The following is a 23516-nucleotide window of genomic DNA, read 5'->3' as shown; positions in this document are numbered from 1 at the left end:
TATACCGCAGTGCTGTACAGAGAACACTGAGCCAGTCACATCAGTCTCTGTACCAGAGGAGCTTACACTCTAATACCCCCCCACAGTCATCACAGAACCAGAAGAGCTTACATTCTAATGTCCCCCCACAGTCAACACACTATTATTATATATTTATATAGCCCTGACTTATACCGCAGTGCTGTACAGAGAACACTGAGCCAGTCATATCATTCTCTTGACCAGAGGAGCTTACACTCTAATATCCCCCCACATTTACACACTATTTTACATTTATATAGCTCTGAAACATACTACAGTGCTGTGCAGAGAACACTGAGCCAGTCACATCAGTCTCTGTACCAGAGGAGCTTACACTCTAATATCCCCTCACATTCATCACAGAACCAGAAGAGCTTACACTCTAATGTCCCACCACAGTCACACACTATTATTATTATACATTTATATAGCTCTGACATATACCGCAGTGCTGTACAGAGAACACTGAGCCAGTCACATCGGTCTCTGTACCAAAGGAGCTTACACTCTAATATCCCCCCACAGTCACACACTATTGTTATACATTTATATAGCTCTGACATATACCTATCTATCTATCTATCTATCTATCTATCTATCTATCTATCTATCTATCTATCTATCTATCTATCTATCTATCTATCTATCGTTATTTGTTTTGTACTTTGCAGTCATATCTGGATACAATGTATCATGCTGTAATCCTAGCAGATAATCGCAGATATTTCTCGCAGTTTTGGGTAAGCGAAGCTCAGAATTGTCTCTCCCGGGCGTCCCATCAATACGCCGTCTGTCTGTTAAATAGGGCGATTGTTTAGCAATGAAATCTATTCTGGCCATTGAATGAGTCCTGTGTACAGAGCGTGGTGGTGCGGCTCTTTGATTCCATAAATAACGCGCCCAGAGGAGGACATTGAGGTCACCATTCCTGGATTGATGGGTAATGTTCTAGTCGGGGGGGGGGGGGGGGGAACAAGTGACAGTAGAGAAGGAATTGTCCAAACCAGCCGAAGTCTTCTGAACTTTCTCAAATCTTTATAGAGTTTATCAGAATCAGTCGCCACCAGGATTGTCCTGCCGGAGGATGAGCTTCTCTATAAATAGGAGGCTAAGGGGGGTTCCTGGGGCGCCCAGTTCATGTCTCTTTGTATTTCCAGTCATACTAATGCAATGAGCCAATGTGTGCCAAGAGAAAATACAACACCCACATCGAACGTTCCATTCAGGTCAACTGAATTGGGTGATTAACCCATTCCCTGCCACTAATGTATGCCATATGACCCCAGCAATGGTGCGTTTTCCCCATACTCCCAGCAGATGGAAATGTGTGTAAATCTGCCAAGACAACTGTTGGCTGTAGAGTGGCCCAATTTCTCCCATGGCCCCCCCTTCAGGCAGGGCTGGGACAAGGGGTGGGCAGGAGGGGTGGCTGCTCTGGGCACTGCTGTATCATGTGAGGATGGGGGCGGGGGGGGGGGCAAGAGGAGATTATTGGGAAGTAATTTGTGTTTGGAGGGGTAATTTGGGGAGGGGGGGTGGCAGGGTGTAAGGATTGTTCTAGGAGGGTACATTTCGGTAGGTGTGCTAGGAGTAGTAATTTATGTTGGCAGGGGGGAGGGGTGAAGAGGATTTGTGCTATGAGGGGGATTTGGGGGGGGTTATACTAGAAAAGGTAATGTGGGGGGGGGGATTTTTGCTAAGATCTTCTAAGATTTTCTTGCAGTGGGGATTGATGGTAGAAGGGATGATTGGGGGGGGGGGGTATTTGTGCTAGGAGGGGGATTTGGAGTGGAGTGGGGGGGGGGGAGGGCAGCTTTGTGCTTGTATGGGGAAATTTGAGGCGTAAAAGATTTGTTCTAGAGGGGGGAAGTTTTTTTTTTTTTTGGGGGGGGGGGGGATTTGTGCTAGGGGCATATGGGGAGAGAGAGGATTTGAGCTGGGGGGGGGGCAAAGATTTGTTCCAGGAGGGGGGATTTCAGCAGGGGGGTGGATTTGTACTGGGAAGAAGGGGGATTTATGCTTAAGGGGAAGCATGCAGATTAGTGCTCAATTTTCTTTTTTTTTTGGGGGGAGGGGGGGATTTTTGCTGACACACAATCATACATCCTGGGGAGGGGGGCGCAATTTGGCATGTTCGTCCTGGGCTCTAGATTGCCTTGTCCCGCCACTGCCCCCCCCCCCCCCCCGTTACTTTGTCACCCCACCCTACATGGCTCCCTCTATGTTTCCCAGGCTCTGTGTGGACCCGGGACCGGCATGGTGGAAGCCACGAGGTAAAGGGGAAGGGAGAACAGTGATAACAGGAAAACTAAAGCAGCCACCAATATCTAGAGACTGGTAAGCTGCATTATGTTACATTCATTTTTTTGGGTCTACATAAACTTAAAGGCCACATTCGCACTTCACGTAGCACATGGAGTGTCAAACTCAATGCTGCATCAGCATTATTATTGCCCCCAAAGGGCCGGTTGTATCTGTAAGACTAGATGCCCGGAGTCCCCCACCCTCCCTATGTATCACAGTTCACCCCCTTTACCTTGTGCTGCTGCAGGGAAGATGCTGGGGGTGCAGCTGGGAAGCAAAAAGTGTTGTGCTGCTGCAGGGAAGATGCTGGGGGTGGAGCTGGGAAGCAAAAAGTGCAGGGTCTGGAGGAGGACCAGAGGAGGGTTGGTGTCAGATGACAGAATCTGCTGAATGCCAAGACCAGGGGAGGTGGGGACCAGGAGGTGCTTTGGCTGCAAAGAGAGGCACAGGGTCTGTAGGAGGAGATCTGTCCTCCTCTCTGCTGCTGACTGATGAGACGAGGGATGGGCAGAGATGAACCTCTCTGCAGCTGCACAGACAGGCAGAGGATCTGGCGGAGGAGTTCTGTCCTCTCTGCAGCCAACTGCTGAGATGAGGTGGGGGAGAAGACAATGCAAGAGAGGTGTGAGGGCCACATGAAATGCCTTGGGGGGCCAGATTCGGCCCTTGGGCCTTGTGTTTGACACATGTGGCGTAGCAGGAACTTACATTCTGCTCACAATTTTGTGTGGGCAATTTTCACATGATTCTGCGTTGGGGCCATCTTAAATATTGACTGGACCCTGGGCATACATTTTCTTGGGCCCACCCGAATCTACTTATCAACTGTATGCAGGCAGTGGGGGCTAAAGAGGCAGCTGCTTTGGGCCCCACAACGACTGGGCCTGGGGCAGCTTCCCCTTTTGCCCTGTGTTAAAGACGGCCCTATTCTGCGTGTCACATATGGGGCAGCCCTATATATGTCTGTCACCCAAAAGAAGCTTCTGCAATTATAAATGCGCTTTTGGCCACAATTACAGTATAATTCAATCGCGCTGCAAAATCGCACCACGTTTGGAGTGCCATTTCAAGTGAACGGTACCCAAACACACGTTGCGTGTTTTGCACCAATTGTCACCCGATTTGGAATCATGGGCAGAATCGTGGTGATTCCGTCTGCGATTCCAAATCGCCAAGTGTGAACGGGGGCCGAAATTGCTCATTTTTACACAGCGTGGCAGCTCAATTGTTAAAAGTAAGCGCAACTTTTCTGTGGCTCTAATGCTCTGCAGCTCTATAGTAAATGCTTCTCGTGTGACATAATCCTTTTGCAATGAAAGTTTACTTGACATTGCGACTTGTCTGGGGGGTCAGAGGTCACGTCTGGTCTTGTCACAGGTCAGCCTCCGGTAATTAATGACAGCAAGGTTAATGGGGGAAAGCAGACTCAAAGGTAATCCAATGAGGATTTAACAGTCTGACAGCTCAGATAAGATAAGAAGCTTTACCCAGGGGGTTGTCTGGGGGGCGGCGGAGAGGCAGATTTACAGCAGCAGAGGAGAAAACCCCACAAGCATATTCCTCATTGTTCCTCCTGTGTTGCACAGCGGATTCCTGACCGTTCACAATGTATAGAATATTGACAACTACTTCCGATCGATTGCAGCCAAGACCAGCACAGGAGAATGACCGCCATGGCTGCATGTGGCCGAACGCAGAGCGTGACGTGATCAGAAAACGTTCAGCATTGGTACCTGGATAGTGTCAGGAAGATCCCAACTCTCTCCTGTGGCAGCAAATCCCCCTTTTCCACCATTGTTCCCCATTATGATACATTGTATTCATTTCTAAAACATTTTTTTAAACATTGTAACATAATTCCTTCATGAAGAAGGGAAAACAATCCTTAATAGCAAATAAAGAAAAAATAATATAGCGTATACAATTGGGACACAAGTTCAGTGGCGGCCCGTCCATTGGGGGCGCAGGGGCGCCGCCTCCCCCCCCCGATCCATGCGTCTGGCCCCCTAATCTACATGCAGGGCGCCAGACGCATGGATTCCAATGGGGTTTTTTTTTGTTGAAGCATGTGATTAGAGCCAGAGGCTCTAACAGGTTTCAAAAAAAGGGTGGGCTCGGGGGCGCCCTGAGCCCACCCAGTTGTGTGACAATAGCGAGTGAATATTCGTTATTGTCACACAGATCCTCCTCCTGGCCAATCAGGAAGTGGGTCCTGAGACCCGTTTCCCGTTTGGCCGAAAGGAGAAGCCATCCTATTGGCGAAGGATGAGGGAGGAGACGCAGGGGAAGCCCAACCCACGGAGGTGACTGATGGGGAAACTGCTGCTGCCTGCCCTCCACATGTCAGTCCAGGGTGAGTGAGCCGGGGGGATGGGGGGGGGGGGTGTATGGTGTGCAGGCTAGAGCTGGTGTGATCCGTCTGCCGCCCCGACACCCCCCTGCCCGGCCCATGGAGCACCAGCCGCCACTGCACAAGTCATATTGTAATTGGATGTTATTAAAAATTACCTTTCCTTTCCAATCTGCAGCTCTGTAATTTTCTGAAAATACAATATGGCCACCTGGAGGCGCTCTGTACACAGAATACCCCCCCCCCCCCCCCCAGAAACATCATTTCCTGCTTGTGTGATTGGCTCTCTGATTTTCCCAGAAGTCTGCACTAAGATACAAGTCAGGTTTTGGGCATCCCCTGCAACAAAAATGTCATTTTTGGTGAGATACTCCCAATAGGAACACATCTAAAGGGATGCAGGCCCTTCCACTTTCCTCATTAGAGCCCTGCAGCTGCACAGCTGATTGATAATTATGAAAACATTCCCATTTGACTTATTCAGCACAGAGGAACAAACAATGATTTCTTCAGAATAACAAAAGGTAGGAATCTGCAACAACGTTTGTTATAATCCCTGCAATGTACAGAGATCACCCGGAGGGGAATGGGTGTGAACAGCCATACGATCTGATTCCGGTGTGGACAGAAAAAGGGTCCTGCATGAGTTTGGCCTGAATGCGAATGCAAATTCAGCCATACAGTTTGTATGGCTGAATTGCATCGCACAGAGTGCGCATGTGATCTGCACAGCAGTGTGGTGTGAATCACATGCGATCTCTGGCATCGCACTAGTTTGAACCGGCCTTTACTAGGGAAAGGCATGGATCCATGTCCCTGCTTTGCAGGAACACAGAATCTATGCCTTCCCTACTGACAGAACAGCAATCTGCCTTGTTTACATAGAGAGATCGCCGTGTCTGTGTACCGAATGATCGGCGGGTGCCAGCGGACATCGGGTCCCGATGTGTAGAATCACAGTGGGAGAGAGCCACCACCGGCGCTCACTCGCGCCTGCTACCCAGAAATGCAGGATCACATATATATATATATATATATATATATATATACGTGATCCTGCGCAGCGCGGCCGTCCTGTAGGGCGATCAGCAAGTGCTTAATTGAAGAAGCTGATTGGCTACCATGCACAGCTGCACTAGATTTTGCACTCTCCAGTTTTAGTAAATCAAACCCTAATTGACACTTACACTGACATTGCTGCATCAGGGGGACCCTGATGTAAGGGGGGACTCTGATAAGAACCTTATGTAAGGGGGGATGCTGATGGGGACCCTGATGTAAGGGGGGGATGCTGATGGGGACCCTGATGTAAGGGGGGACTCTGATGGGGACCCTGATGTAAGGGGGGACTCTGATGGGGACCCTGATGTAAGGGGGGACTCTGATGGGGACCCTTATGTAAGGGGGGATGCTGATGGGGACCCTGATGTAAGGAGGGGACGCTGATGGGGACCCTGATGTAAGGGGGGACTCTCATAGGGACCCTGATGTAAGGGGGGACTCTGATGGGGACCCTGATGTAAGGGGGGACTCTGATGGGGACCCTGATGTAAGGGGGGATGCTGATGGGGACCCTGATGTAAGGGGGGGACGCTGATGGGGACCCTGATGTAAGGGTGGGGATGCTGATGGGGACCCTGATGTAAGGGGGGACTCTGATGGGGACCCTGATGTAAGGGGGGGACGCTGATGGGGACCCTGATGTAAGGGGGGACTCTCATAGGGACCCTGATGTAAGGGGGGACTCTGATGGGGACCCTGATGTAAGGGGGGACTCTGATGGGGACCCTGATGTAAGGGGGGACCCTGATGGGGACACTGATGTAAGGGGGGGGACGCTGATGGGGACCCTGATGTAAGGGGGGACTGTTAGGTAAAGGGGACTCTCTTGACCAGAACCATTCTTTTCTTCCTCTTAGTTTTCCAAAGCCATGAAGCATTTCGGGGAGCTGGATGGCAAAATGCAGCCGGATGAGTTCTTCGGCATATTTGACACTTTCCTGCAGTCGTTTTCCGAGGCCAAACAAGATCTGGAGAACATGAGGAAGAAAAAGGAGGAAGAGGAGCGCAGGGCGCGGATGGAGGCCATGGTAGGATCAAACCCTAAAACTGTCCTCTTAGAACTTCCCCTCACTGTATTGATACATTTGTCTTCTATACTTTGAGTCCATGACCCAGAGCAGGGTGAAGCATTTATCTGCATTGGGTGTTCCTGCTCAATGTAAGCCAGGCAGCTAGCATTATCAAAGAGAGAGATTAGCAATGATAGTATTTATTGTTTCGGTGCGGTTTGAACTTTTAAATAGTTTGTTACATGCCTTAGCGCTCGTTTACACTTGCTTTGACTTTAACACTCATTAAACATGCTTTTTTTTTTTTTAATGTGTTTTTGATGCTTCGGTGATGTTTTTTTTTTTTGAAGTTTTAATGAAGCTCGGCAATTGGCCTGTGTGTGTTGATTTTCTATTTGTTTTAAGGGAGCCCATTAGAACCCCAGCTCAGTAGTACCCCCACTCAGCAGATCCCCAGCTTATTAGTACCCTCGTTCAGCAGATTCTCAGTTTGTTAGTATCCTCGCTCATCAGATCCCCTTGCTCAATAGTACCCCCAGCTCTGCTGATCCTCCTCTCTCTCCAATTCGTGCTCACCTCCGGCTTTATTGCTCCCATGCTGTGTGTCAGCTTTGACATTACTAGTTTCTCCCCACTCAGTAGTACCCCCCAGCTTTGCTGATCCCCCACTTAGTAATAGCCCCCAGCTCTGCTGATCCTTCTCTCAGTAGTACCCCACCAGCTCTGTTGATCCTCCTCTCTCTCTAATTCGTGCTCACCTTCTGTTTTATTGCTCCCACGCTGTGTGTCAGGTTTGACATTGCTAGTTTCTCCCCTCTCGGTAGTACCCCCCAGCTTTGCTGATCCCCCACTTAGTAGTAGCCCCCAGCTCTGCTGATCCTCCTCTCAGTAGTACCCCACCAGCTCTGCTGATCCTTCTCTCTCTCCAATTCATGCTCACCTCCTGCTTTATTGCTCCCATGCTGTGTGTCAGCTTTGACATTACTTGTTTCTCCCCACTCAGTAGTACTCCCAGCTTTGCTGATCCCCCACTTAGTAGTAGCCCCCAGCTCTGCTGATCCTCCTCTCAGTAGTACCCCACCAGCTCTGCTGATCCTCCTCTCTCTCCAATTTGTGCTCATCTCCTGCTTTATTGCTCCCATGCTGTGTGTCAGCTTTGACATTGCTAATTTCTCCCCACCCAGTAGTACCCCCCAAGCTTTGCTGATCCTCTGCTTAGTAGTAGCCCCCAGCTCTGCTGATCCTCCTCTCAGTGGTACCCCCCAGCTCTGCTGATCCACCTCTCTCTCCAATTTGTTCTCACCTCCTGCTTAAAGCGGAGTTCCGGGCACAAAAACGATTTTTTTTTTTTGTGCCCCTCCGCTAGGTAGAGCTCACCTGAAAAGGAATTGGATAGTTATTTTTATTTTTTTTGTTTACTCACCTTTTTATTGAAGATCGTAAATACTCACCTCTGACTGCTTCCTCCCTCGGAGCCGCGGCTCACCCCGTCACTTCCTGCCTCGCGATGATTCCTGGGAGCTAAACGTCATAGCTCCCAGGAATCAATGCGACGGCACCGGCCCCGCTCGTCATTTCCGGGCGAAGCCGCATTCCCCTGCTAAACAGCTTCTGGGCATGCCCAGAAGCTGTTTAGGAATGCGGCGCCGCACCGGAAGTGATGAGAGGGGCCGGTGCAGTGCATTCTGGGACAGGAAGACGCGGAAGAAGACAGAGAAGAGGACCGCGCCGGCTTCAGCTGCCCACAACAGAGATGGAAACGCTGTGGAAGAAATTTTCTAAGTAAGTATTTCTTCTAAAAGGTAAGTGCGAACCGGGACAGATCAGAGGCTAGCCATTGTGGAATGTACTAGCCCTGACTGTCCCGGGGGTATGTTCAGCAAAAAATCATTTCTGTGCCCGGAACTCTTTATTTGCTCCCGTGCTGTGTGTCAGATTTGACATTGCTATTTTCTCCCCACTCGGTAGTACCCCCCAGCTTTGCTGATCCCCCACTTAGTAGTAGGCCCCAGCTCTGCTGAATCGCCTCTCAGTAGTACCCCCCAGCTCTGCTGATCCTCCTCTCTCTCCAATTTGTTCTCCGCTCCTGCTTTATTGCTCCCACGCTGTGTGTCAGGTTTGGCATTGCTAGTTTCTCCTGCTCTGGTTCCCAAGCTCTGCTGATCAGATGCTGCTCAGTCCTCCCTCTCTCCAGTCCCCCCCCCCCCACCTTCTGCTATAGTCTTCCCAAGTTGCATACCACGTGTGCCAACTGCTAGTTGCTCCAGTCTGGACCTTTCACACCTTTCTGCTGCTCCACGCTGCACACCAGATGTAACATCTGCATCAGGCACTCCCAGAATATATACAGTGGGGTAAATAATGATTGACCCCCTGCAAATTTTGTAAGTTTGCCCACTTACAAAGAAATGAAGGGTCTGTAATTATTATCACGGGTGTATTTTAAATGATAGAGACAGAATATTAACCATAAATCCAGAAAAAAACACACAATACAAATGTTATAAATTGAGTTGCAGTTCAGTGAGTAAAATAATAATAACAATAAGTCGGTTCACACTGATCCGACTCCAAGTCGCCCCGACTTTGGGCAACTAATGAAGTCGCCCGTGCACCGCGACTTCGGCGTGGCTTGCAACGACTTCACATAATGGAAGTCAATGCAAGTCGCTCCGACTTTGCAAAAAAAAGGTGCAGGAACCTTTATCTAAGTCGGAGCGACTTGAGTCGCTCTGATTAGAACGGTTCCATTGCACAGCATGGAGCACTACTTGTCAGGCGACAAGTCGGAACAGTGTGAACCGGCACTTATTCTGGCTACCACAGACTGGCTACAGTAGGTGCTCATGTGGTCCACAGATTAGTCCTGTCAATTTAAGAAGGAGCTCCTAACGACAACTTGTTATGTGAATAAAAGACACCTGTCCATAGAATCTCTTTCTTCCATTTAAAACTCACCATCATGGGCAAGACCAAAGAGCTGCCAAAGGACGTCAGGGACAAGAGTGTAGACCTGCTGGAATGGGCTACAAGACCATCAGCAAGAAGCTTGGTGAGAAGAAGACAACTGTTGGAGCGATAATTTGCAAATGGAAGAGATACAAGAAAAACATCAATCCCCCTTGGTCTGGAGCTTCATGCAAGATTTTGCCTCATGGGGTAAGGATGATAATGATAAAATTGAGGGATCAGCCAAGAAACTACACATAAGGAGCTTGAGAATGATCTCAAGGCAGTAGGGACCACAGTCACCAATCAAACCACTGGTAACACAATACGCCGCCATGGATTGAAATCCTGCAGCACCTGTAAAGTCCTCCTCCTCAACAAGGCACATGTACAGGCCTGTCTGAAGTTTGCCAATGGCCAATGAACAGCTAAATGATTAAGGGAAGGATTGGGAGAAAGTGCTGTGGTCAGATGAGACCAAAATTGAGCTCTTTGGCATTAACTCCCCGTTTTGGGAAAAAGGAAAAACGAAACCCCTAAGAACACCATCCCTACAGTCAAGTACGGAGGTGGAAACATGATGCTTTGGGGCTGTTTCTCTGCTAAAGGTGCAGGCCAACTTTGCTGCATTGAGAGGGCCAAAGGACGGGGCCATGTATTGTAATATCTTGAATGAGAACCTTCTTCCCTCAGCCAGAACACTGAAGATGGGTCTTGGATGGGTCCTTCATGACAATGACCCAAAACATTCTTTCAAGGCAAGAAAGGATTGTCTCAAAAAGAAGCACATTAAGGGCATGGAGTGGCCTTGCCAGTCTCCAGACCTTAATCCTATAGAAAATTTATGGAGAGAGCTGAAATTTTGAGTTGCCAAGCGACAGCCAAAAAACCTTAAGGATTTAGAGAAGATCTGTAAAGAAGTGTGGACCAAAATCTCGCCTGAGATGTGTGCAAACCTGTTAACCAACTAAAAGAAATGTCTTACCTTTGTGCCTAACAACAAGAGTTTCTCCACCAAGTACTAAGTCATGTTTTTCTTGAGGATCAAATACTTATTTTACTCACTGAACTGCAACTTAATTTTTGTATCAAGTGTTTTTTCCTGAATTTTTGGTTGATATTCTGTCTCTATCATTTAAAATACACCTATGATAACAGTTATAGATTTTTTACGTACCCGTTTCCTTGTAAGTGGACAAATGTACAAAATCTGCAGGGGATCAAATAATTATTTTTCCCACTGTACATATGAACTGGAAGTGACTGCTGATGACATCTTCCCTGTTGGTTTCCCAGTGCATCCTGGGATATCTCATAACTGCAATACCTCCAAAACAAAGCAAAACTAAAGCTTCAGTTGCTGTAAGCTAGTGTTATCATAGACTTCTATGGAGGCTTTGAAGCACCAAGAAAGCGACATGAGGGATAATTTTTGAAGCAAACAGGACTGTAAGGTAACATTTTTATTTCGTGACAGGAGCTTCAATTGGCATTCAGAGTGCTTTAAAAAAGGGTGTCCAGATTAAGTAATATAACCTTCTTCGATAGCTTGACTCTTGGGCCTACTTGCCAGGACTCTTACATGGTTTGGTCAGTGTGTTCACCTTACTTGCAGCCTTAAGCTCATTAAAAGGTTAGCCTTCACATTATGTTGTTTTCTTTTTTTGTACCTATGTACGCTTGAACATTGCACATTTTTACATTTGTGGCAATGTTCATTATGGAATGGTATTTTTTTTGTCATAAAGATTATATTTAAAAAAAAGCATGCCCAATGCCACATTTTGAAGCAAGTGTAAATAAGCGCTTTATGTATATTTTGTAAAATACTTTATATTCTCTTTAGCCTTTTATGCTTTTTCTAAAGTTTATTTATTTATTTATTTTTTTCAGTTTCGGTATTTCTGTTCCCCCGAATTTAGAAACTCTATAGATTTATGCCCTATTCCCGAATAATGGAAATAAACACATCTGTCGTAGGCTAGAAAACCTGGCTGAGAAACACAGACCTAGACCCAAACTTGAAGTAGTCAACCATTTTTTTTCTAACCTCTGAGGGACCTTATATCTATGTTTGTGAAATAAATCCAGTTGGTCTGTTTTCCCTGTAAAGCTTTCCAAACTGATTTGATTCATGGCTGCAACATTTGTAATCCAGAACCAGCAACCAGGTGATAAATCATTTTTAATATCTGCCCTCAACAGGCTTGGAAACTTCACTTTCTGCCCACTAAGTCCTTCATGATTTATGGTCATTAAAAGCTTAAACCGTTCCTGCTAGCCTAAAGACAAGGCAGGAAGATTGAGGAGTTTACAAGGGAGTGATTACTCAGATAACACAATTTTTTCTGTTCGAGATGATACATTGTGACAGCTCTAAACTCCCTTTTTATTTTTTTGCAGCTTAAAGAACAGCGCGAGAAAGAGAGGCGGTTGAAGAAGTCCCAAGCCGGTAGCATATCCGAAGAAGGAGGCGAGTTCGACGACTTGGTGTCGGCGTTACGATCCGGAGAAGTGTTCGATAAAGACTTATCCAAGCTCAAGAGGAACCGCAAACGCTCTGGAAACCAAATTCTGGACACGAGCAGAGAAAGAGCGGTTACCAAACTAAATTATTAGGGTGGCCACGTTAAAAGGAGAAGAGAGAAAGACGTTAAAAATGGAACAGAACGGTTTTGGATGATGATTCGAGGTCACAGGAAAGAGTTGGAGTTTCCTTGTGGAAGAAAAACACTTTTACCTCTTTTTGTGACTGAGATCATTCCCACCATGGCTTGGAACGTCAAGCTTTCTTGAAGTGCCTCCGTGGATTCATTTCATGCCTGGTTAAGGGCTCGGGTCCACGTCTGCAAGTATTTGGAAAAGGCCCACAGTGGTAAACGCGGATGGAGACGGGTCAAACCTCGTTATCACACTTTAGAAGTGCCAATATTTTTGCACTGTCCAATATTTCAAAAATAATGGTGTTTTTTTGGAACTTTTTTTTTGGCCAGAGACACAAATGTTTTAAAGATGTAATGGAAGCTCCCAAAGTTCAGAGATGGCAGGCCCATTTTGCAGTCTAACAAGGATGTTTGGAAAAGCTTCGTGCCACGTGACGCCGGGCTCATGGATTAAAATAAAAAGTTGCACATTTTTTTAAAACTGGCTTCTTTTTTGTAGATGGAATTTCAGCATCCTTTTCTGGGAGCCGCAGCTGCAAATAATACAAGTGGGTACTTTCTACGTAAAAACTTAAGCCTTGTATGGGACACGCTTTGTGATTCCAGGATTCCGTTTTCTGAAAAACCACTGTGTGTTTGCCACAAGTCATGCACTTTTTTTGCCTCTCATCTGTTGCCATGGTTAGTATTGGCTTCAGATATGTTATTACACAGAGTCCAACTTGCTAACGTTTCGAGCTGGCTCAAAAAAAAAGCACTATGTTTTGTAATAATTGAAAAAAAATCAATGCGTCATGAGGTTCCTGACCTTGCCTCACAGCCAGCACTTTTGAGATGTGTGGAAAGTACGTGGGAGTGCCAAAAAAATATTTTATCTCTATTAAAAGCACATCAGGATACTTTTTTTTATCTTCTCAGAGAAGGAAGGAAATTGGATAATCATAGAGTCTAAGAAATAAGGGTTTGATTTGCTTGGATGGAACAGTTTCGTACTCAGCAGTGGATGGTGACAACTCATTGGATGGAATGTAGAGATCTTGAAGGACATGTGCACCATCCAGAAGGTCTACAATGAAATCTCCTCAAAAAAGCACATCAGGATACTTTTTTTTATCTTCTCAGAGAAAGAAAGAAATTGGATAATCATAGAGTCTAAGAAATAAGGGTTTGATTTGCTTGGATGGAACAGTTTCGTACTCAGCAGTGGATGGTGACAACTCATTGGATGGAATGCAGAGATCTTGAAGGACATGTGCACCATCCAGAAGGTCTACAATGAAATCTCCTCATATATGGGAAGTTCAGTAGTCTTGGTTACCTGGCTTGGAAAATAGTTCTATGGTAGTCGCCAAAGTCACCTCCAGTTCCAAGGCTGACAGTGGCCTTGTGGACTACAGTAGTTATGGCCCATTGGGAAACCAGATCTAGTGGAACAGCTAGGTCTTGGCTTATCAAATACTTTTTTTTTATCTTCTCAGAGAAGGGATGAAATTGGATAATCATAGAGTCTAAGAAATAAGGGTTTGATTTGCTTGGATGGAACAGTTTCGTACTCAGCAGTGGATGGTGACAACTCATTGGATGGAATGCAGAGATCTTGAAGGACATGTGCACCATCCAGAAGGTCCACAATGAAATCTCCTCATGTATGGGAAGTTCAGTAGTATCGTTTACCTGGCTTGGAAAATAGTTCTATGGTCGTCACCAAAGTCACCTCCAGTTCCAAGGCTGACAGTGGCCTTGTGGACTACAGTAGTTATGGCCCATTTGGAAACCAGATCTAGTGGGACAGCTAGGTCTTGGCTTATCAAATACAAGTCATATAACTCTTCCAAATCAACTGTTCCTTGTCTAGTGTTATCCAAAGTTTAGCTCCTGCAAACTTTTGATTAAACAAACTCTGTCTCTGTCCCCCCGAGAATCCAAATTCCAAATAATGATGAACTAGCTTGAAGCGGGTCTCTTCTGGGGAATAAGGAAAATGGTACTTTCTGTGGCAATAATATATAAATAGGAGAAAATGATTCCGTTGTTGATGTATGTTTCTTTCTAAGAATTGTTTAATAGTAAGAGGAACATATAAAGATATAGATGGAGGTAAAGGAGGGAATGGTGTAATAATAACATTGTGTAATCTATTCTAAATGTTAAAGAGACATGCGATGTATTAAGCCATACTAAAGACAAATTGTTTGTATATTTTGGGTTCACATAGAACTGTGATGGCGAACCTTGGCACCCTAGATGTTTTGGAACTACATTTCCCATGATGCTCATGAACTCTTCAGTGTAGGTGAGCATCATGGGAAATGTAGTTCCAAAACATCTGGGGTGCCAAGGTTTGCCATCATTGACCTAGAAGGTTATAATACTTGCTGACTGTGATCGCCCGGTCGTATTTAAAAAGTGATGCCAAAAACACACCCATGGTGAAAAAGCTGACAGAAAAGCGCCTGGGTCAAACTACAAAAATTGATATCTAACATCTGGGTTAGGGGTCTTCAAACTACGGCCCGTAGGCCAAAAATGGCTGACTGCAAGATTTTATCTTGCCCATAGATAGGGTCAGTGGCCGTTCAAACAGGTCTTTAGATCAGCCTATGGTCTTTGTTTCTACCCAAGTCCCCCACTCCCCTCTGTTCATGCCAAAAGCAGAGCCATGGTAAAAAAAGCTGACAGAAAAGCTCCTGGGTCAAACTACAGAAACTGATATGTAACATCTGGGTTAGGGGTCTTCAAACTACGGCCCGTGGGCCAAATATGGCTGACTGCAAGATTTTATCTTGCCCATAGATAGGGTCAGTGGCCATTAAAGCGGTCAACCAGGTCAAGCTACCCAAACTGATATCTTAAGTCAGTTATGGGTCTCTAAACTCTGACTCACAGCTAGGGTCAGTGGCCGCTCTTGCAGGTCTTTGACTCAGCCTATAGTCTCCGTTTCTTTCCGAACCTCTACCCTCCACTGTCATTGTACCATCGTTGGTCCTATCATGTGCTTGCCCCACAATTCATAGGAGGATGGCACATCCCCTATCCAGACCTGATAGGGACTCTGAAGTAAAGGGGGCACTCTGTCGTGTGGTGGAATCTGATGGTGACCCTGATGTAAGGGGGGGGGGGGGGGCGCTGATAAGGAACCCTGATGTAGGGGGGGCTGCTCTAATGTATGGGAGATTCGGGTTTAAGGGGGACTCTGATAGAGACCTTGATGTAAGGGGGGAGTATAATGTAAGGGATGACTTTGATGGGGGCTATGATGTAAGGAGGACTATAATTGGGTACCCTGATGTACAGGGGCACTCTGGAGATCTGTGGAGATCTTGGAATCCTTGGACATATGGTAAGCCAATGGGGTTTTCAGCCACTCAGCCGAAGTATCAGTATTGGGTAGGCTAATCCTTTAGTGCCGGTTCACACTGTTCCGACTTGGTCGCCTGACAAGTAGCGGACCGTGCTGTGCAATTGGAACCGTTCTAATAGGAGCGACTCAAGTCGCTCCGACTTAGAAAAAGGTTCCTGCACTACTTCGGGGCGACATCGTAGCGACTTGTATTGACTTCCATTATGTGAAGTCGTTGCAAGCCGCGCCGAAGTCGCGGTGCACGGGCGACGGCATAACTCGCCCAAAGTCGTGTCGCCCCAGTGTGAACCGACACTTAATATTTTATTGGCCAATCATGTCTGGAAATGGCCTAAATGTTTACAGACTGTGGTAGCTGATTGTATGGACCCCACCACTCATACACCTTCTCTGTATTGTCAAGTATGAGATGTCTACCATTTTCTGGGTCAAAAAACTGAAGAAGGGTATTCCGCAAGGATCACAATCCCTTGCAACCAAATAAAAACCGAGGCACATATATGAAGAACAAAGGTTTTGAAGAAACATGGGCTGATCCTTTAGGAATAGCTTATGTTTATTTGTGATAGCTTTACATTTGGCTTCTTGAAGATCTCCCGTTTCCACTTAAGTTCTCTCTTGAAACAAAAAAGCTGCAGTACCTTGTTGATTGGCGGAGTCAGTCGATGCCTTTTTTTTTAATCTACTATCATGTTGTCTGCCCAAGTGAAACATTTAGCCCCAAAGTAACCAAGTGGAATTCTCTTTTTTGGGCACATTATTGAGGAACAACATGCTTCTTTTTTTGGGAAACAACTTAGGTGGAAAGAAGGAGAACCTAAAACTGAAAGGAGAGATCCTCGAAGGGCCTTATCAATTAACCTAATCAGCAGCACGATGTTTCCAATACCATGACCCAACAATCAGCATTCTCCTGAATGTTCATGGCAATAATTATAGTCCCACCCCCTTCACCATACATTACTTGTACCAGAAATCCATGAACGATGCAAATGGCAAAAACACCAAACCCTATCAAGCAGGTTCACCAAAACGGAGCAATGGCTCTTCCACTTGGCAACTCTGGGCAGCTTCAGAGGAAAGAACCGTAGAGTTGAAGGAATCTGCCATCTTCAGTTTGAATATTTTACCAGTTTTGAGCAAGTAAACCATTAAAATTGAAGTCCAAACCAACCGAAATGACTGCAATGGCAGCCAGAAGGTGTTTTTGTAGAAAAAAAAAGTAAATGGCAATATTCTATATTAGTTCTTGGATTTACATACACTTTAAGACCAACTGCAGCCAAATGTTTGATTTTATTGATGACGGGGAAGTGATGGAACCGCTATTATTTATTCTTGTATGTGAACCCTTCTTGGGAGATTTCCCTTCACTTCCTGTCCCGTTGACACCTCTTCATACCCATGACAGGCATAGGTTATAATTTTCTAAACGCAAATAGGCTGTTGCACTTTGCAAGTGAATTCACCCCAGAGCTTAATGGATGAGGTGAAGTTCTGCTGACTTCCTTCAGCCAATCGTGAAACTTCACCTCATTCCCTAATTTCTGGGGAAAGTTCCTTTGTAAAGTGCAACTTCCCTTGCAAAGTGCAACAGCCTATTTGACTTTAGAAAATCAATCCTTTTTTTTATTTTGCTTTGGCAGATTTTATTTGTCGCTGTATACAATAATAATTTTTAGAAAGTCTGGTAGGTTTGGGAATTATTGTACGCTTGTCTTCCTGTAAGTAGAGATAGAGTTGAGTACGTGAGATTGTCTTCCTGTGTGTCTGTGGCAGAGAATTCCATATGTGTAATTTATTAGGAGATTAGGTTGTCAGTATCCAATGTCAGTACATGGTGGAAGTATATTTTATTACTCATTAGGAGATTAGGTTGCTGGTTCCCAGTGTGTGTATGTGGCAGAGAATTCCATATGTATAATTCTTTAGCAGATTAGGTTGTTGGTTTCCGGATTGGCATATGTATGGTAGAATTATAGGGTTACTTATTAGAAGATTAGGTTGTTCGTTCCTAATGTGTTTATGTGGCAGGGAATGAAATATTTGTAATTCATTAGGAGATTAGGTTGCTGATTCCCAGTGTGTGTATGTGGCAGAGAATTCCATATGTATAATTCTTTAGCAGATTAGGTTGTTGGTTTCCTGTCTGGCATATGTATGGTAGAATTATAGTGTTACTTATTAGGAGATTAGGTTGTTTGTTCACAGTGTGTTTATGTGGCAGAGAATTAAATATGTGTAATTCATTAGGAGATTAGGTTGTTTGTTTTTCCGTCTGCATTATTGGTAGAAATACTGTATATTGTGTTAAGTTGGTCTTTCAATTGGTCATACTCATTAGGAGATTGGAATTTTGGTTTCCAGTGGGCGTATATGTCGGAGAGTTCCATATCAGTAATTATTTAAGAAACTAGGTTGTTGGTTCCCCGTGTGTGTATGTGGCAGAAAATTCCACATGTGCAACCCTGTAGGAGATTAGGTTGGTGGTTTCCCGTCTGCATATATGGTAGAATTATATTGCGTTTCTCTTTAGGAGATTAGGTTGTTCGTTCCCTGTGTATGTATGTGGCAGAGAATGAAATGTGTAATTTGTTAGGAGATTAGGTTGTTGGTTTCCCATCTGTGTATATGGTGTTACTCATTAGGAGATTGGGATGTTGGTTTTCAATGTTTGTATGTGGCACAGAATTCCATATGTGTATTTTTTTTTTTAGGAGATTAGGATGTTGGTTCCCAGTGTGTACATATGGCAGAGAATTCCATGTGTGTCATTTATAGGAATAGGTTGTTGGTTCCCTATGTATGTATGTGGCAGAGAATGAAATATGTGTAATTCTTTAGGAGATTAGGTTGTTCGTTTGCTGTCTGTGTATATGGTAGATTTACTGAATGTGGTGTTACTCATTGGGAAATTGGGTTGTTGGTTTCTAGTGTGTGAATGTGGCAGAGAATTCCATATGTGTCGTTCTTTGGGAGATTAGGTTGTTGGTTCTCACTGTGCGAATGTGGCAGAGAATTCTATGTGTGTACTTTTTTGGGAGATTAGGTTGTTGGTTGCATATATGTAAGAATTATGTTGTAATAATAATTAGGAGATTAGGTTGTTCATTCTTCATGTGTGTATGAGGCAGAGAATTAAATATGTGTAATTCAGTGGGAGATTAGGTTGAACAAATGAAGACACCCAATAAGTAGAATGGTCAACTTTAGATGTAAAAAAAATGATAAAGGGTAGGGTCAACTTCAGATGAGGATTCATGATAAAGAGAAGGATCAGCTTTAAATGAGGAGACATGATAAAGGGTAGGGGTCAACTTTAGATGAAGACACATGATAATGGAAGGGTAAATTTTGGAAGACGACACATGATAAATGGAAGGGTCAACTATAGATGAAAACACATTATAAAGGGTAGGGGGGAAACTTTACTTGAGGAGACATGAAAACGGGAACAGTAACTTTTAGATGAAGATACATGATTAAGGTAAGAATCAACTTTAGAAGAAGACACATGATAAATGGAAGGGTCAACTTTGGCTGAAGATACATGATAAATGGAAGGGTCAACTTTAGCTGAAGATACATGATAAATGGAAGGGTCAGCTTTAGATGAATACACATGATAAATGGAAGGGTCAACTTTAGCTGAAGATACATGATAAATGGAAGGGTCAACTTTAGAAGAAGACACGTGATAAAGGGTAGGGTCAACTTTAAATGAAGAGACACAATAAAGGGTAGGGTCTACTTTAGAAGAAGACACATGATAAATGGAAGGGTCAACTTTAGATGAAAACACAGTATAAAGGGTAGGGTGAACTTTAGATGAGGAGACATGAAAAAGGGAATGTTAACCTTTAGATGAAGATACATGATTAAGGTAAGAATAAACTTTAGAAGAAGACACATGATAAATGGAAGGGCCAGTTTTCATTGAAGACACATGATAAATGGAAGAGTCAACTTTAGAAGAAGACACGTGATAAAGGGTAGGGTGAACTTTAAATGAAGAGACACAATAAAGGGTAGGGTCAACTTTAGATGAAGACACATGATAACGGGTAGGGTCAACTTCAGAGGAAGACACATGATAAAGGGAAGGGTCAACTTTATATGAAAACACATGGTAACAGGTAGGGTCAACTTTAGAAGAAGACACATGATAAATGGAAGTGTCAGTTTTCGTTGATGACACATGATAAATGGAAGGGTCAGTTTTCGTTGATGACACATGATAAATGGAAGGGTCAACTTTAGCTGAAGATACATGATAAATGGAAGGGTCAACTTCAGAAGAAGACACATGATAAAGGGAAGGGTCAACTTTAGATGAAGACACATGATAACGGGTAGGGTCAACTTCAGAGGAAGACACATGATAAATGGAAGGGTCAACCTTAGATGAAGACACATGATAAATGGAAGGGTCAACTTTAGAAGAAGACATATGATAAATGGAAGATTCAGCTTTAGATGAAGATACATGATAAATGGAAGGGTCAACCTTAGATGAAGACACATGATAAAGGGTAGGGTGAACTTTAAATGAAGAGACACGATAAAGGGTAGGGTCAACTTTAGATGAAGACACATGATAACGGGTGGGTCAACTTAAGATGAAAACACATGATAACGGGTAGGGTCACTTTCAGAACAAGACACATGATAAAGGGAAGGGTCAACTTTAGATGAAGACACATGATAACAGGTAGGGTCAACTTCAAAAGAAGACACATGATAACAGGTAGGGTCAACTTTAGAAGAAGACACATGATAAAGGGACAAGTCAACTTTAGAAGAAGACACATGATAAAGGGACAAGTCAACTTTAGATGAAGACACACGATAAAGGGAAGGGTAAACTTTAAATGAGGAGATATGATAAAGGGTACATTTTAGGTAGTAGGACATTTTGCACTACTACTGACCAAATAAAATGTGTCAGAAGAACCTCAAGTGGGCAATAAACCAAAAAAACAACGCCTGTGCCCAGTGAAATGTTTGGACCGTCTGGTCCTCCAGGTTTATGGCACAGTGTGATTGGTGCGAAGTTTTGCCCGAACAGCCACAACATTGGATTTTTTTGGTAATGGATCTGGTGTGATGGAATTCTAAATGGAGATAAGAGGAGTACGAGGGTTGATAGAGAGAATGTTTTTATTGATATGATCGAGAACTGTCCAGGTTTGGTTACTCCTCAGTCTTGTTGGAAAGATTGTAGAATGTGATAATAAATTCCTGCATCAGATCTTATACAATACGCATTTCAGGATTCATGTAAAAGAAGTTCAAAAAACAATTTTGCCATTTTTTTTCAACAAATTATATAGAATTGTAGCAAATGGAAAGATTGTGAAGGGTTCTCCATCTAGTGTCTGTACCCATAGGAAAGAGTTATGCTTATTTCCCATTTCAAAGCTGTTCCCAGAGTGCCTGCACAGGAAGTGATGGAGAAATTCCAACAGGGACATGTTATTAAAGTGTATGTAAACCCTAACAATGAATTTCTCTTAGTTGCTGCCTTTTGGTCTGTTGAGTATGGGGGGGGGGGGGGGGGGGGCGATTAAAGGCTGAGTCCATGTTTTCTCCCATGTTTAGATTGTAACTTGAAATATGGTCACAGTCTGCTTGTTCTTCCTGCCAGAAATCTAATGAATACTTCCTGTGCTGATTCTTGTCAGTGCCCAGCTATCTCTGAGGACCAGGGCTGGGACAAGGGGTGGGCAGGAGGGGGCGGCTGCCCTGGGTGCAATGGTTTATTGCAGAGATGGGGGCACCCTGACCCTAACCCTAAGGGAAGGGGGGGGAACGCAATGCCCTTGGAAGCTCAATGGCCCTGGGAGCTCAATGACCTTGTCCCGGCACTGCTGAGGACTACACAACCATGCCTCTCTATGTTGCAGGAAGTGTTCTGTAGTCCTAACACACTTCTTGTCCTAGGGTGCTCCTCCATAGATACAATACAGTAAATATTGAGTAAGCGTTGTCACCCTAGATCAGGAAGTGTGTTCCTGGCAGAATCACAAGGGGGGGGGGATTAGAAAAAAAAGGATGAAGAGAAGAAAAACTAATGCAGCCACCATATCCAAGGACTGGAAAGCTGCAATATATTTCATCATTAGGCCTTTCTAATTCGGTTTACTGGATTTGTGGAAAAGCAACTTACATTTACAAATGGCGTGACTACAGAAACATCCAGTTTTAACGATCGATCCATATGAATAGGTGACCGTGCGGCCAATCACAGATCATAGCTTTAATCTACGCTGACAGAATAATAAATATCGTGCACTTTTTTTTTTTTGGCTTTAATGAAAATAATAGAATCCATGGCAGTATTATTCAAGAAGGGAAGAAAATAATTTTGTTAATAACCTGTATATTTTTGTACCATGTATTTCTTAATATACAATTAAAATGTAGAGGATGGTATTGTACTAAAAAAATAAAAAATAAATACTAAATAAATAAATAAATAAAATCTGTAATTAATCCGGGGATGAGATTGGGGTTCCTCTTGCAGACCTGTACATAGAAGTCACAGCCGACATGAGAGCGATGCTTTGGTGTGTCCTCATTGGTCGAAAAAAAAAAAAAAGATAAATGACTTAAATTAAATTTGTAGTGTACTTTTTATTTGCACCTTTTTTTATTAGAATATACTTGTCTTACTAGAGAAAATTAAACTTATCATTATATATTTCCCGCACTCTTCATGTATGTATTTATTTCTTATGTTACAATTTACATTCACCGGAAGCTGATCGATGGAACGCAAGGCTAGGTTCACACCTTGTGCGTGTCTGGAACGCACGCACGCAAATGCACTGCCCTTTAGCAGATGTGTGGTGCTGCCATTAAGTCTACATTCACACCTGAGCATTACGTCAATGCGCGCATCATGAAATGCGCAAAAATTGTGCGGCGCTATTCATTGTTATTGGCACCCCAAACACGGCAAGCAGGTGCGCGTTTCTAAACACGCAGCAAACGTGTCATAACATGCAGTTATGAAAACGCGCAAAACTCAATGTACGAAAGGGTACATACAGTATCTCACAAAAGTCAGTACACCCCTCACATTTTAGTAAATATTTTATTATATCTTTTCATGTGACAACACTGAAGAAATGACACTTTGCTACAATGTAAAGTAGTGAGTGTACAGCTTGTATAACAGTGTAAATTTACTGTCCCCTCAAAATAGCTCAACACACAGCCATTAATGTCTAAACCGCTGGCAACAAAAGTGAGTACACCCCTAAGTGACAATGTTCAAATTGGGCCAAATTAGCCATTTTCCCTCCCCGGTGTCATGTGACTCGCTAGTGTTACAAGGTCTCAGGTGTGAATGGGGAGCAGGTGTGTTAAATTTGGTGTTATCGCTCTCACTCTCTCATACTGGTTACTGGAAGTTCAACATGGCCCCTCATGGCAAAGAACTCTCTGAGGATGTGAAAAAAAAAGAATTGTTGCTCTACATAAAGATGGCCTAGGCTATAAGAATATTGCCAAGACCCTGAAACTGAGCTGCAGCATGGTGGCCAAGACCATACAGCGGTTTAACAGGACAGGTTCCAATCAGAGCAGGCCTCGCCAAAGTTGAGTGCATGTGCTCAGCGTCATATCCAGAGGTTGTCTTTGGGAAATAGAGGTATGAGTGCTGCCAGCATTGCTGTAGAGGTTAAAGGGGTGGGGGGGTCAGCCTGTCAGTGCTCAGACCATACGCCGCACACTGCATCAAATTGGTCTGCATGGCTGTTGTCCCAGAAGGAAGCCTCTTCTAAACATGA

General features: G+C 44.3%; 1 protein-coding gene and 1 long non-coding RNA gene across 3 annotated transcripts in view; one reads left to right on the top strand and one right to left on the bottom strand.

Annotated features, from left to right (window-relative positions):
• DAAM2 (dishevelled associated activator of morphogenesis 2) overlaps nucleotides 1–12673 on the top strand; it is a 342052-nt gene extending 329379 nt beyond the window's left edge. For both annotated transcript variants that reach the window (XM_082249299.1, XM_082249298.1), the window contains 2 exons: nucleotides 6595–6765; nucleotides 12100–12673. In XM_082249299.1, the coding sequence (XP_082105425.1) occupies nucleotides 6595–6765; nucleotides 12100–12315 (387 nt within the window). In that variant the 3' untranslated portion in view covers nucleotides 12316–12673. The remainder of the gene's footprint in view (nucleotides 1–6594; nucleotides 6766–12099) is intronic.
• Nucleotides 12674–18901: 6228 nt separating this feature from the next.
• On the bottom strand, nucleotides 18902–20377 carry LOC309551286. The gene is made up of 3 exons (XR_014225071.1): nucleotides 19976–20377; nucleotides 19220–19578; nucleotides 18902–19037 (listed from the first exon to the last, which is right to left on the bottom strand). It is a non-coding gene; the product is annotated as an uncharacterized lncRNA (long non-coding RNA).
• Between the last annotated feature and the right edge of the window lie 3139 nt (nucleotides 20378–23516).

The sequence above is a fragment of the Pelophylax lessonae genome (genome assembly GCF_965119305.1).
Source record: "Pelophylax lessonae genome assembly, chromosome: 3".
NCBI classification, from domain to species: domain Eukaryota; kingdom Metazoa; phylum Chordata; class Amphibia; order Anura; family Ranidae; genus Pelophylax; species Pelophylax lessonae.
The sequence above is the reverse complement of the archived record's forward strand: the minus strand, read 5'-3'. Positions and strand labels throughout refer to the sequence as shown.